The sequence below is a fragment of the Micromesistius poutassou genome (assembly GCF_964030765.1).
Source record: "Micromesistius poutassou genome assembly, chromosome: 5".
Taxonomy (NCBI): Eukaryota; Metazoa; Chordata; class Actinopteri; order Gadiformes; family Gadidae; genus Micromesistius; species Micromesistius poutassou.
This window is the reverse complement of record NC_140275.1, coordinates 13,112,109-13,124,113: the sequence shown is the minus strand read 5'-3', so window position 1 is coordinate 13,124,113 and position 12,005 is coordinate 13,112,109. Positions and strand designations below refer to the sequence as shown.

At 43.1% G+C, this 12,005-nt stretch overlaps 1 protein-coding gene across 2 annotated transcripts; it reads left to right on the top strand.

Annotated features, from left to right (window-relative positions):
* On the top strand, positions 1-11,224 carry rufy3 (RUN and FYVE domain containing 3). Of its 2 annotated transcripts, XM_084468807.1 has the most exons (18): positions 1-415; positions 3,684-3,857; positions 4,004-4,121; positions 4,809-4,910; positions 5,557-5,680; positions 5,991-6,055; positions 6,372-6,437; positions 6,540-6,609; positions 6,783-6,875; positions 7,195-7,290; positions 7,493-7,660; positions 7,868-7,965; positions 9,714-9,833; positions 10,199-10,334; positions 10,424-10,506; positions 10,597-10,624; positions 10,769-10,846; positions 11,070-11,224. In XM_084468807.1, exons 1-18 carry the CDS (start codon positions 160-162, stop codon positions 11,211-11,213), a joined length of 2,019 nt encoding a protein of 672 aa, XP_084324933.1. In that variant the 5' UTR covers positions 1-159; the 3' UTR covers positions 11,214-11,224. The 2 variants fall into 2 exon arrangements, 1 of the variants encoding a protein (XP_084324933.1); XR_014633498.1 differs by lacking the exon at positions 10,597-10,624 and having other exon boundaries at positions 11,070-11,209.
* The last annotated feature ends 781 nt before the right edge of the window (positions 11,225-12,005 follow it).

The window sequence follows — 12,005 nt, the reverse complement described above, 5'->3', positions numbered from 1 at the left end:
GCTAGCTGGAGGTTTTAGCGGCGAGCAGGGAGGTTTGCTGAATCGGGCATAATAAACAAACATTTCCCAGATCGATCTGATGTGTTTCAATAACCGATAGCGACATTATACTATGCGGTCACCTCGTTCGCTAGCCAATACGTTTATATTGACCCGATTATGGCGGCGGAGGGGGATACGAAACCAAAAGAGCTCAACCTGCAGTCTTCGGAAAGTTTAAGCGCATCTGGACACACAAAGTGTCAGGACGGCAATAATGGACTGGTGGTGGACAGCCCGGAGGAGACGTTCTCTCCCACCTCTGTGATCTTCTTCAAAGAGGCTTTAAACTCGTGCAATCTGAGATTCGGGGGCTCGGTGTCGCCTACTCCCGTCCGCCAGTATGAGTTCCACATCGAGCGGAAAAAGAGTAAAAGTAAGTTGTGGTGTTGAACTTTTATAACGAGGTCCCCTGACTGGGGATCACGTGCCTGTGCGTCTCCTGTGTGTACAGTACCGAGTCAGGACAAAGTGCTGTCAGAAGCTTAGGGCTAAATGGCTGCTAAATCCTCCAGTAGTTGCCTTGACGCGCCGTGCTTCAAGTGCGGGTTTCGTTGGCTCAGCTGGTGGTGGTGGTGGTGGTGGTTAGCATTGTAGCCAAACAAGGCTTATATCAAACACAGAAATAATAACCATACACTGCTAAGCCTAACCCTACTTCTATATCGTAATAAATATATCCATGGTCACACTCGTATTCCATTGTATTTCAGTGGACTAACGGTGTGGTCTGCCATACATACCCATACATCTATGATGGAAAACTAGTCCGCTATAACCAGTGACTGGGCCATTAAAGCTACGTCAAACACATTTAAGCCTATACGATTAATAATTCATATATATATATAATTATATATATATATATATATATATATATATATATATAAATGTATATATACACACACACACACACACGTACAGGTATACCTACCTTACTAAAACGGGTTACATGTCCACACCTAGCTGTGACATTAGCCTCCCCACCATGCAGCGTCATGATGGACAGCTGGACCCCGTCCTGTGCTTGAATGGTGTTCAGGTGCTGAAACATGGGCTCGATCTTTAACTCGTATAGATCGTTTCAAGTTAGTTGGTGCTTTCATCTTGTACCTTCACCGTTGTCAGTAAATGCATTGTCTATTGTCTGTTAGTTGAGAAATACCCCATCTATGGCACAAAGACGGCAATTGCCTGGAAATGGGGTGTATTTGTTTTTTCCAATATAAATGTCAATACATAAATACATAAAATGCTGCTCAATTAAGATAAGTCATATCCCTGCTATTACCTACTTAACATTATTTGACATTCTGTGACTTACAATAATTATTTCCAGTTTGTTTAACCATTTGATTATCAATACAATCTTCTATTACAGCATAGAGGTCGTTATTGATGGGAATAGGATGGGTGCTATTCTCCATCATTATTAGCCTTGGATGAATACTCACTGGGAACCCAGTGAGTATAGTACACACGGAGAACCCCCCCCCCCCCTTTTTACGCATGCACCATCTGCTCATGTGACCGTCGTTCCTCTTCACAGCCTACTTGTCAGCCATCTTGGTCAACACCCACCTAGTGCATTCACTGCGGTGCACAAGCAGCCCAATCAGAGTGAACGGGCACTAAGCTCACAGGAGGCGGGCCGTGATTTCCACCACAGTGCTCTCTTGCATTCTAAATCCTCAGGCTGAGAGGAGGGCAAGACAGCGGTTCTCAAGACAACAGTGTTTTCTCTTGGCTCCTTCTGTAAAGGCAGGAGATGAGGATGCGGAAATAAAGGAAATCCATTCGTTTTTTTAAAAGCCTGCTGGAAGCTACTGTGAGATTTTTTTTTGTGCTCCATCATTTCCCACTGTTGTTTTTTTATCACACGTAGAGATTTGTGCCTGGCGAAGCGGCAGTTTTTATTTTAAGCCTTATCATCATTTGGCTTTCACAACAAAAGCTGCACCCTTTCTCTCGGGCGGAGTGGTCGTCTGTCTGTGTGTTGCTTCGCATCAGCTGAGTCATCATGTCTGACCTGACGCCTCAGACCGACGTGCCGACCCCCACCACGGACAAGATCACCCAGGCCGCACGGGAGACCATATACCTCTGCAACTTCCGCGTGTCTGTCGACGGGGAATGGCTGTGCTTGCGCGAGCTCAACGACATCTCCCTCACCCCAGACCCAGAGCCGGCACACGAAGGTAATGTGGCAGAGCCTAGCCTGGTGGTGCTGTGTGTCACAGACATGGCGTTGTTATGGTTAGGGCGTGGTGACAGTAGCAAGTCACCAGGTCCCCCACCACCACAGCTCTGCCGCTGCCAAGGATGGTGTGAATCCATGTCGTTTTTAATGAGCGTCGTGTTTGATTTCAGGGGAACATGGAGGGGGAGTGGGGGATGTGAAGACCTGATGCTAAGCATGCTAACAGCTTTGTACATTACTGGGTGATGGAGCTTCATTCGGTTGGGGGAGGGGGCTGGGTTGCTCATTGGATGTGTTTTATCCTGGAAAGCAGACGTGCTTTCTAGGTGTTGTGTTTTTTTAAGCAAATCATTTCCGGGATCTGTTTTGCTCAACACAGCCAGATGCTAAATTAGCCAGCCAATCACGCAGCAGATTTATGCTTGCATGCTGTGGCGTATCCCATTCAACCCCATCCAACCTGAACGACGACTTGGTGTAACCCAGCTTTCCCATCTTATAAACTGCATTTAAAAACTGCACTATCCTCCCCGGATGGAGCAATTATACATTTCAAAATAGAAGCCTGGACCTCTTCCACAGAATGTGATCATTCAATTCACATGATCAAACTAATCTAATTTAAACAAAGAATTCCGGCTATTTGACCGCAGTTCTTTCAGCCCTCGTGATTTTAAGCTGTGGAACATAGAATATTTGAACCGGTATTAGTAAGCACTTATGTATTTAATGGAGCTGCTAATATGTTGTAAATCAATAGTCTCTCAAGCATTCAAATCGGCTTACTCTTGTGTGTTATTCACATATCCAGGAATGTCTTTGGTGGGTGAGCATGCAAAATGTACCTGCTGCCACCATCAAAAAGCTCTGCAATGAAAGGAATACTTATCCTGACAATGAATGACAGATCTACCAATATTGCATTAAAACCCACCGTTGCATTATATATTTATATCAAATGCTATCCTTTTGAGGTTTTCATGCTTTGAAGCTTTTCCGTTGGGATCAAATTTACCAGACAAACAAACATTGGGATTTTCACTTGCAAGCAACTCGACACCCAAGTAATAAAACGGCCACCTCAGATCCTGTCCACCAATCAAAATGACCTGCAGTGCTCTTATCACTTCCACCTCGACACAGCCAAGGAGATAACATGGCGTCCTTCAAACAGTAGTCCAAGACTTATGGACTGCTCCGCTGTCAACTGCAACGCGGTCCTCCGCACCACTGGAGCGACTCTCTGGCAAGCTCCTCCACTAAAGTTTGATTTCATTCTCACTCTAAAAAAGGGACCACGAGCGCTGCAGAAAGACAAAAAGAAGTAGCCATATGCAACTGCTGCATTGTAAGTTCTTGTGTATATATCGTTGAGGGCCTCTACCGGGGTCAGTGAGCCAGTCTTATTTCATGTTCCCGTCTGTTTTTCATTTTGCCCTCCTAGATCCAAAGGATCCCATTGCCATCGAGAGGCTCAACCTGATGAACATGGCCAAGCTGAGCATCAAAGGCCTGATCGAGTCGGCGCTGAACCTCGGCCGCACACTGGACTCGGACTACGCGCCTCTCCAACAGTTCTTCGTGGTGATGGAGCACTGTTTGAAACACGGGCTGAAAAGTATGTCGAAAAACAGTTTTTTCTTCTTTATAAGGTTAAAAAAAACTATACTATGTTGTTTGTAAATGGGCATTGCATGCCAAGGTGCCATAATATTGCTGAATGTTGTCTATTGTTGAGCAAATTTTCTCTGTCCGGTTGATCAGCCAAAAAGACGTTCCTGGGGCAGAACAAGTCATTCTGGGGGGCGTTGGAGCTGGTGGAGAAGCTAACACCTGAGGCAGGAGAGATCACTGCAAGTGTAAAAGATCTGCCTGGTCTCAAGTAAGTTTGGTCCACAAAAGCTAACAAGTTAAATGATTGTCTTTTTTATGAATGCGTTTTTGGATTCTTTTTAGATAATTTTTTATTTTGGTTGAGTAAATTTGTTTTTTTTATTGCTGGGATTTGACAAAGATGTTATCCAATAAAAGAGGTGAAGTCAAGGGCTTGGTGACACTTTTGTGATCCAACTGATGTGTGCCAATAGTCAAATGTAGACATTTCCAGATTGGTCAGGTTGTGATCCGATGTGCCAGGTCAGTCATCATCCAGATTATTTATGGCCTTGGCCATTTGGCAACAAAACATCAAGGGAATATTGAATATGAAATAATTTATACCCTGGTTGTGTCTGCTAGGCTCTCCTGAACAATAAAAATCATAACATTTTAGGCAAAAGAACAGTTGCCTCTCTTTAGCAATCCACTGCATTAAACCAGGGACTATTTAAATATTAGGCGGTAAGGCAAATGGGTTTTCCAATCACAGATCTGGCCAGAATGCTTTTATTCAAATGTCAAGTCTAGAAGCACGGTCTGTGATCGGATCTGGCTGATCTGATCACAGAAGTCGTGTTGAGAAGATTAGTTTAACCAAGGCTGAAGAGTGATGGAAGTATAATGAGTGATGGACTGCAGATAGAGGAAGTATATTAATAGTTTTGACTGAACTTGCTGTGTTTTCTGTCAGAACACCTCTAGGAAGAGGACGAGCCTGGCTGCGATTGGCCTTAATGCAGAAGAAACTCTCTGATTACATGAAGACCATCATCAACAGGAAGGACCTGCTAAGGTAGCACCACTTGATGGATGATGAAAATGACTGAAAGTGACTCCTGTACAGAAAATGTGTCTCCTTCCCACCAGTAAAACAGAAAATCCCTTTGTATTTTTAGAAGTGTCCGTAGAGATGATCCTCTCTACCTCTTTTCGCTGGCTAAAATATAGTCCAGTCCGACACATTGGCTTGGATTCTTGCTTTTTTTCTCTGTGTGCCATTTACAATGGTACTCTTCATGAATAAAGCAAAGCAAAGTGTATCAACTATATGTTTTGGTGCAGTGCTGTGTAGCAGTCGAAAAACGGTGCACTCTTCCAACCAACACACCTGTGACCGGTTCCCATGTGACCCGTTCCCAATCAAACATGTACTCTTGGTAACCTAACGATTTCCCCTGTGTGAGAAAAATATTAAACTGCAGCAGAATTTATACTACAATACTAAATTATACTACATAACATTTTATGGCTCCTGAAGTGTGTATTACAAAAGGTAAAAGATAAAAGATAAAAGGTTAGGTGTATTTTGTTAGGGCAAGGACTATATTTATTTAAGGCATTTTGAGTCTAATTATGTTTATACTACTATGATTTACTACAGAAAGTTACAGGCAGTCGCTAGGATATCACATATAATATCTGTCCCCTCTCTGTTGTAGTGAGTTCTACGAGGCGAACGCCTTGATGATGGAGGAGGAGGGAGCTGTGATCGCAGGGCTTCTGGTGGGCCTTAACGTCATCGATGCCAACCTCTGCATGAAGGGAGAAGACTTGGATTCACAGGTTCTCATACATTTCTCATCCCTTCCTTTTTGTTTTAATAATATTTGGTTTACTTGTTCAACAGTTTGTTTTGAGCTATTTGTACCTATATGAGCTATATGTATTGCTTCGTTTGACAATTTCTCTGATGGCCAATGGCTAATATTAAACCTTGCTGGGATATCAGTCGTTACCAAAGTGAATACATTGGCCATGCACATGATAAACATTTGGAACATAAAACTACATATGAATAATCTTCTATCTACGTCTCACACGCGCTGCTCTGTGAAAACATGCAAACATCTTTCTTCTCTACCACTGTGTGCAGGTCGGTGTCATCGATTTCTCAATGTACCTCAAAGACAGCGGCCACAGTAGCAAGAGCACAGAGGGGTGAGTGCTTCCTGCTTCGCCTTCACTGACCACCCTGATCCTACAACTCATGACATGGTGGAGACATTGACAGAGTCTTGTGTACAACATGAAACATTCTCGATCTACAATAGTTCCCATGTCTTCACTCTAGTCTAGCAACACCGGCTTGTCCCTGATGTATGTTTTGATTTTTCAAAGACATCAACATGGAGCCTATTATTAAAAGGAGTTTAAATACGAGGCTATGGATAGTTGTGTTATTAGTTTTTTTGTTGGGTTTTGGACTTTGGAAACAAACTTGTTTTTCATGTGCCCTTTTCTCCCCGCCCTTTAGAGACGGTCAGATCACGGCAATTCTTGATCAGAAAAATTACGTGGAGGAGCTCAACAGACATTTAAGGTGCGTCAAAAAGCTCTTTCTGATTCTAATCCTCATCAGATGTTCAGTAGTCGTAATGAAACGTCAGTTGTGAAATTGTGTGGTTCTGGTCTATTTCCATAGTGCATCCGTAAATAACCTGCAGGCAAAGGTGGATGTTCTTGAAAAGTCCAATACCAAGCTAACGGAGGAGGTGGGTTTCACATTGTATTATTATGATTCTACCTGGGTTTCAGTCCTAGTATCTCAGTCATGAATTCCTGCTTTATGATAACTGCATACATATACTTTGTTTAAAATCTTGTTTTAATAATGCATTTAAAAGTAATCAATTTAAAATCTTAATGCATTTTTCCACAACCCAAGCTTGCAGTGGCGAACAACAGGATCATCACCTTACAAGAGGATGTGGAACGAGTAAAGGAGGAGAGCTCTTACCAGATGGAGTCAAACCGAAAGGTACACCCATTATCAACATAGTCCACTGAACCGCTTGTCCCTTGTACCTCTGGGTTGTGGTATCTGGCTAACCAACGACGACTCACGACTTACGGTTCTAAATGTTTTAATTGTTTTATCCTTAATGAGATAGGGGAAAACCTTCTTACTCCAGGCATAGCTCTTTCGCATAGACACACCTTTATAAAGATTAAATCTAAGAAGTAATTATACAAAATATTACTAAATTTAAACAATAGAATTCTCACAATGACTAATGACTCATTTGTTTTTTACGGGAACTGTTTGATGTTTATCTCCATTTCGTCGTCTTCTCCAGGCATTGAGAAGCGATGCAGCAGTACCAGTAGCAACAGATGGACAATCACTGGGAGAAACACGCAAACAGCTGAAGGAGGAAACCCTCCTACGCCTGGTCAGTCAGTCAGCCAGCCTGCATTAAACTACCGCCACAAAGCCACAGCTCCTCAGTACACTCTGTAGTGTACTTTATTGGCTAATCTGGCATCAGCAATATTGTACTTTGGCTAAACGTGAACGCAGCATCAAGTGGCCGGCTCTTAACCTTTACACTGTCTGATACTTACTGTACTTCTCTTGTGGTTGTGGCCTCTCAGGACGTGGAGAAGGAGCTGGAGGTCCAGATTGGCATGAAGCAGGAGATGGAGCTGTCCATGAAGATGTTGGAGAAGGACGTGTGTGAAAAGCAGGACGCTCTGGTGGAGCTCCGGACGCAGATGGAGGACATCCGCACCTTCAACCAGCAGCTGACCCACAAGGCACAGGTAACGGCCCTCCTACCATCTTGTGTCTATATATATATATGTGTGTGTGTGTGTGTGTGTGTGTGTGTGTGTGTGTGTGTGTGTGTGTGTGTGTGTGTGTGTGTGTGTGTGTGTGTGTGTGTGTGTGTGTGTGTGTGTGTGTGTGTGTGTGTGTGTGTGTGTGTGTGTGTGTGAGAGAGATCGTCACGTGGTCCCTATGTGTTGCAGAGCTCCGAGGCCAGCTCCAAACAAAAGACAGACGTCATCTCCTGCATGGAGGACAAGATAAACCAGATGGCCGGGACGGTCAAACAGCTGGAGAGCAGGTAGGCATCCTGACGCGACACACGGACACACTCCTTAAACATCCAGATGATGTCCTCATACAAAGGATGGGCTTATCCCAGTTCTTTAAGAATACATGACTGTGGCGGCCCCTCTGTCCTGCCTTAGATTCTTAATCTCCTATTCTACTGGTACACACCTGTTTGGACTAATAACAATGAGTCCCAAACACTTCATCAAAAACATCAGGTGTGCAATGGCGGAGTTGTGGAGAGAACAGGCAGGACAAGTGGATCATTTAGTGTATATAATCGTGTATAAAAGTGTATAAAATCTCAGACTACCCAACCCAAACACATTTAGAACGTTTAGAAAGTGAACAGCGTTTTTTGAACCTACATTCCAAGATCTAGAAAGTGTATTTTTATCCAGCGTGTTGATTTTGATAAGAAACATCACGCCGTATAAGATCAGCTCGACTACGACTTCTACCTACAATGATTCCTCTTTTTCCTGTTTGTTTGTCTTTTCTCACTCCATCCTCATTGTTTTTCCTTTTACCCCGTGATCCGCTCATCTTTTGCTTTTCTTTGATTTGATCTCATCTTCATGGGCACGTCACCAGCGATAAGCATTTGGTGAAGCAGGCCAGGTCCCTGAACTCTGCTGCAGGAAGGCTCCTTCAGGCTCAGCCATGAAGCCCTCTCCCTGCACTATAGTTTCATACGTCAGGACCCCCGAGTTACAAACAGAGCCGCAATTCCATTCTTTGTGTAGAAATAATCCAACTAGAATATTTTTTATTTTTCTGGTATACTGTTTTTGTTGTCGCAGGGGGGGGGGGGGGGGGGGGGGGGGACTCAAACTGACTTCTCATACACCACACGCCGGAAGACTCTGCAGAGTCTAGAACTATGGACTGAAACCTGCCTTTTAGCAAAACCTCCTCTTTCCCTGTGTTAGTAATATAATATTACAATTATAACGGTTATTTATTACACACAGTTCATTTAGTCTCTTGACAGATGTTGTTGGCGCTGACTTTGCTATGCATTTCTGGAATTGACTGCTTCGGCTTTTCTCATTGGCTAAGAACAGTGGAACACATGGTTGTCGGTACGCCCCCTGTGTGGAGTGTTGGCTTTGAAAGTCTCCAATGATTGGACAGATAATTCTGGAAGTAACCAATGATTGGATGGATTGTTCCCAACGGTGGCACATATGCTTTTAGCACAGTGAAGGCTCCCTGGATTCTGGCACATAAAAAAACTAAAAGGCCCTGGAATCATGTCCTCTACCCACTCAACGCTACTCTATATCCTCTATTTTATAGGTATAATAAGTACCAAGGGAGTCTACAGTCATCCTTGTCGCCCTGTTCTGAAGTTGTCGTTTTTTCGGTGTTGATGTTGTGTTTCAGAGTTTGCATCTGTGTAAAACGCCAGGTCGGGATCATTAACCTACTACTAGAGAGTCAACCAGGGCCAAATGGGTTTTAATAATTTCAACTTGTATGTAAACAATAACGTTGGTGTAAAGTGTCATAACCACAAGGCTATTAAGATAACTCAATAAAAACCGCTTGCTTCGGCTTCACCAAATGCCTTCTGACGTCAGCTGCCTCCTTTGTGTTTTGACTTTTTTTCATATATTTAAGGACTTTATTATTTTTATTTTTTTATTGATGGTTAGACTTCTCTCCCACCTAGTTTTGTGTTTTGGTTTATTTTTTGTTTAAGTTCTCATTTTACCATGAGTTTATGTGGCCCCCCCCCCCTGCTCAACCCAGATCCAAGCAGGCTCAGAGGGAGCGGGATCTGGCCCAGGAGGCCAACCGCCTGTTCAAACAGGAGTTTGGGGACAAGATTGAGAGTCTGCAGACGGAGGTGGAGCACCTGAGGAGACAGAGGTAGTAGACGTCAACATTGCTGTATTTGTCTGATTGCCTTGGTGGCCATCTTGAATTCCAAACAACAGTTGGAAAATTGCTGAGGATTCCGGAAGTTGACTGTGTGTGTTTTTTATAGTTTTGTAACAGTTTTACAAAATAAGCCAGAAAGTTAGAAAAACAAGCCATGTTAACCAAATTCAGAAAACGTTGGCAGCCGCCTCAAATTCAAGATGGTCACCCTGCGAATAAAGCAAATGAAATGTTGCAGGGAACATGCTGTAATATTATTTGGATAAAAAATAGGCATTACTTTAAGCTGACATTCAGGTGAAGCACATCCATGCATACTAGCGGTATGCAAGTCTCAACGTTTGTTGTTCCAGGTACAAGTTGGACCTGGAGCTGAGAAGAGAGAGAGCCCGAAAGGGCGATCAACCTTTTGGCACCCAGCCCCCGGTGCCCTCTGTGCCACAGAAGGGACGGCCGCACACGGAGCAAGCTGAACCGCGACACAGCCTTGTAAGAGGAATATTTATAGAACCATGTCTACAGTATGTGTAGTGTGTGTGTGGTGTTTTGCACTGTAACGGCCTGTTTCTTCACTGCAGAAAGTGAATGTCCCAGACTCTGAGAAGGCCCAGAAAGACAGCGATCAGAGTGAAGCTTCAGAAGACGCCCAGGGTTCAACCACGTAAGCATTTAAGATGATCAAATTGTAATTATATTAACACTACCTTCACACTACCTACTTACATTCAGCACCCCTCCCTCCTTTTCAAAGGCCCTCGTCTGAATGTGAAGATGGAAAGGTATGGGCAAACAAATAAGCGATCATTTTAAATTCATATATACAGATAATTACCTGGCTTGGTTGGTGAGATGGGTAAAGCTGAATGTGGAGCTTTCCCATTGAGGATAACTGTAATAATGATATCCTTTGTTGTCCTGTCTAGGAGAAATCAGTGCTGGATCTGAGCCAGTTGTCCATCTGCACTATCTGTGAACAGGAGGAGTCCCTTACGAGGATTAAGGTACACGAGCTGAGCCCGATTGAAGATATTGCCCACTCTGAAGTGTCAACACTTTTCCCCTTCCGTTCAAAAAAATAGTCCCTTTATGATGATTCAGTTTGACCTATTGGGATTGATTGATCATGATAGAAAATGGATGATAGTTGAACCTATTGTGTTGAGAAGCCAATATGTACAATCTAACACTCTGTATAACTTGTTGGGTTGCTTTTGCCTGTTGTAGAAGCAGTGCAAGAACTGCAGTGGGGTGTTCTGTGAGAGCTGCCTGACCAACGAGCTGCCGCTGCCCTCCTCCATCCTGCCGGAGAACGTGTGCGACACCTGCTACTTCCTGTTGCTACAGCAATACGCCTCGAGTCCCACCTGACAACACCCTATTCTCCATCAACCCGTTTGCTGCGCACAGCAGGGACACATGTATAAGGGGAACCCTCAAGACATTTCAGCAAAGGCATTGCTTTTTTTTTTTTATTATTGTGGAATTTACTGGCACTGCCAAAAAGCACTTTTTTGGATTTCCCAACAAACTAAAGCACTCTATGGGGACTGCTAGACTTAAAAAGGGGAATTTTAGTTACTTCCAACAGCTCTTCATCTTATGTATTTATGCATTTTAAACACTATTAAGTGTCCACCAAGTGGATTTGCTTATGATTTTTATCCTCCATCTCATACTAAAGTAAAATTGTTGCCATGATCCATGAATTCAAAGCCTACATTGAACTAATCAATGATATACAGACGGACGCCATCTTTGGTGTAATCGTAATTCTAGACCTATTTCTTCATCATATTAACCGGTTCTGCTATACAACTCAAAGTAAAAGTAACCTTCTGATGTAATATTTAGAATTAGTCTCGACTCATGCTTTTAAAACAAAATTTGCCTACTTGTTGCAATCAAGTTGCCTAACCAGGGCAGATGTATACCTTCATTGATATTGAGCTTGCTGTAGGCCTCTCATATAGTGATGTCTGAAAATAACCATCTTAAAATACTGATTTACAATACAAAGTGATACGATTGCACTTAACATGCTGTAATAAGGACAGAATTTTGAATAAATAACATTCTAGGTTTGTTTTAATGGTATGAAGACTAGCAATGGTTGCTTGACCAACAATTAATTTATTCGACCACAATAAAGGGACAAAGGCT

Coding starts and splice junctions, on each gene's coding strand:
- rufy3 (XM_084468807.1), top strand. CDS start 160: ATGGCGGCGGAGGGGGATACGAAACCAAAAGAGCTCAACCTGCAGTCT. Junction 7,966..9,713: donor GTCAAACAGCTGGAGAGCAG/GTAGGCATCCTG, acceptor TGCTCAACCCAG/ATCCAAGCAGGCTCAGAGGG. Junction 10,625..10,768: donor CTGAATGTGAAGATGGAAAG/GTATGGGCAAAC, acceptor TGTCCTGTCTAG/GAGAAATCAGTGCTGGATCT.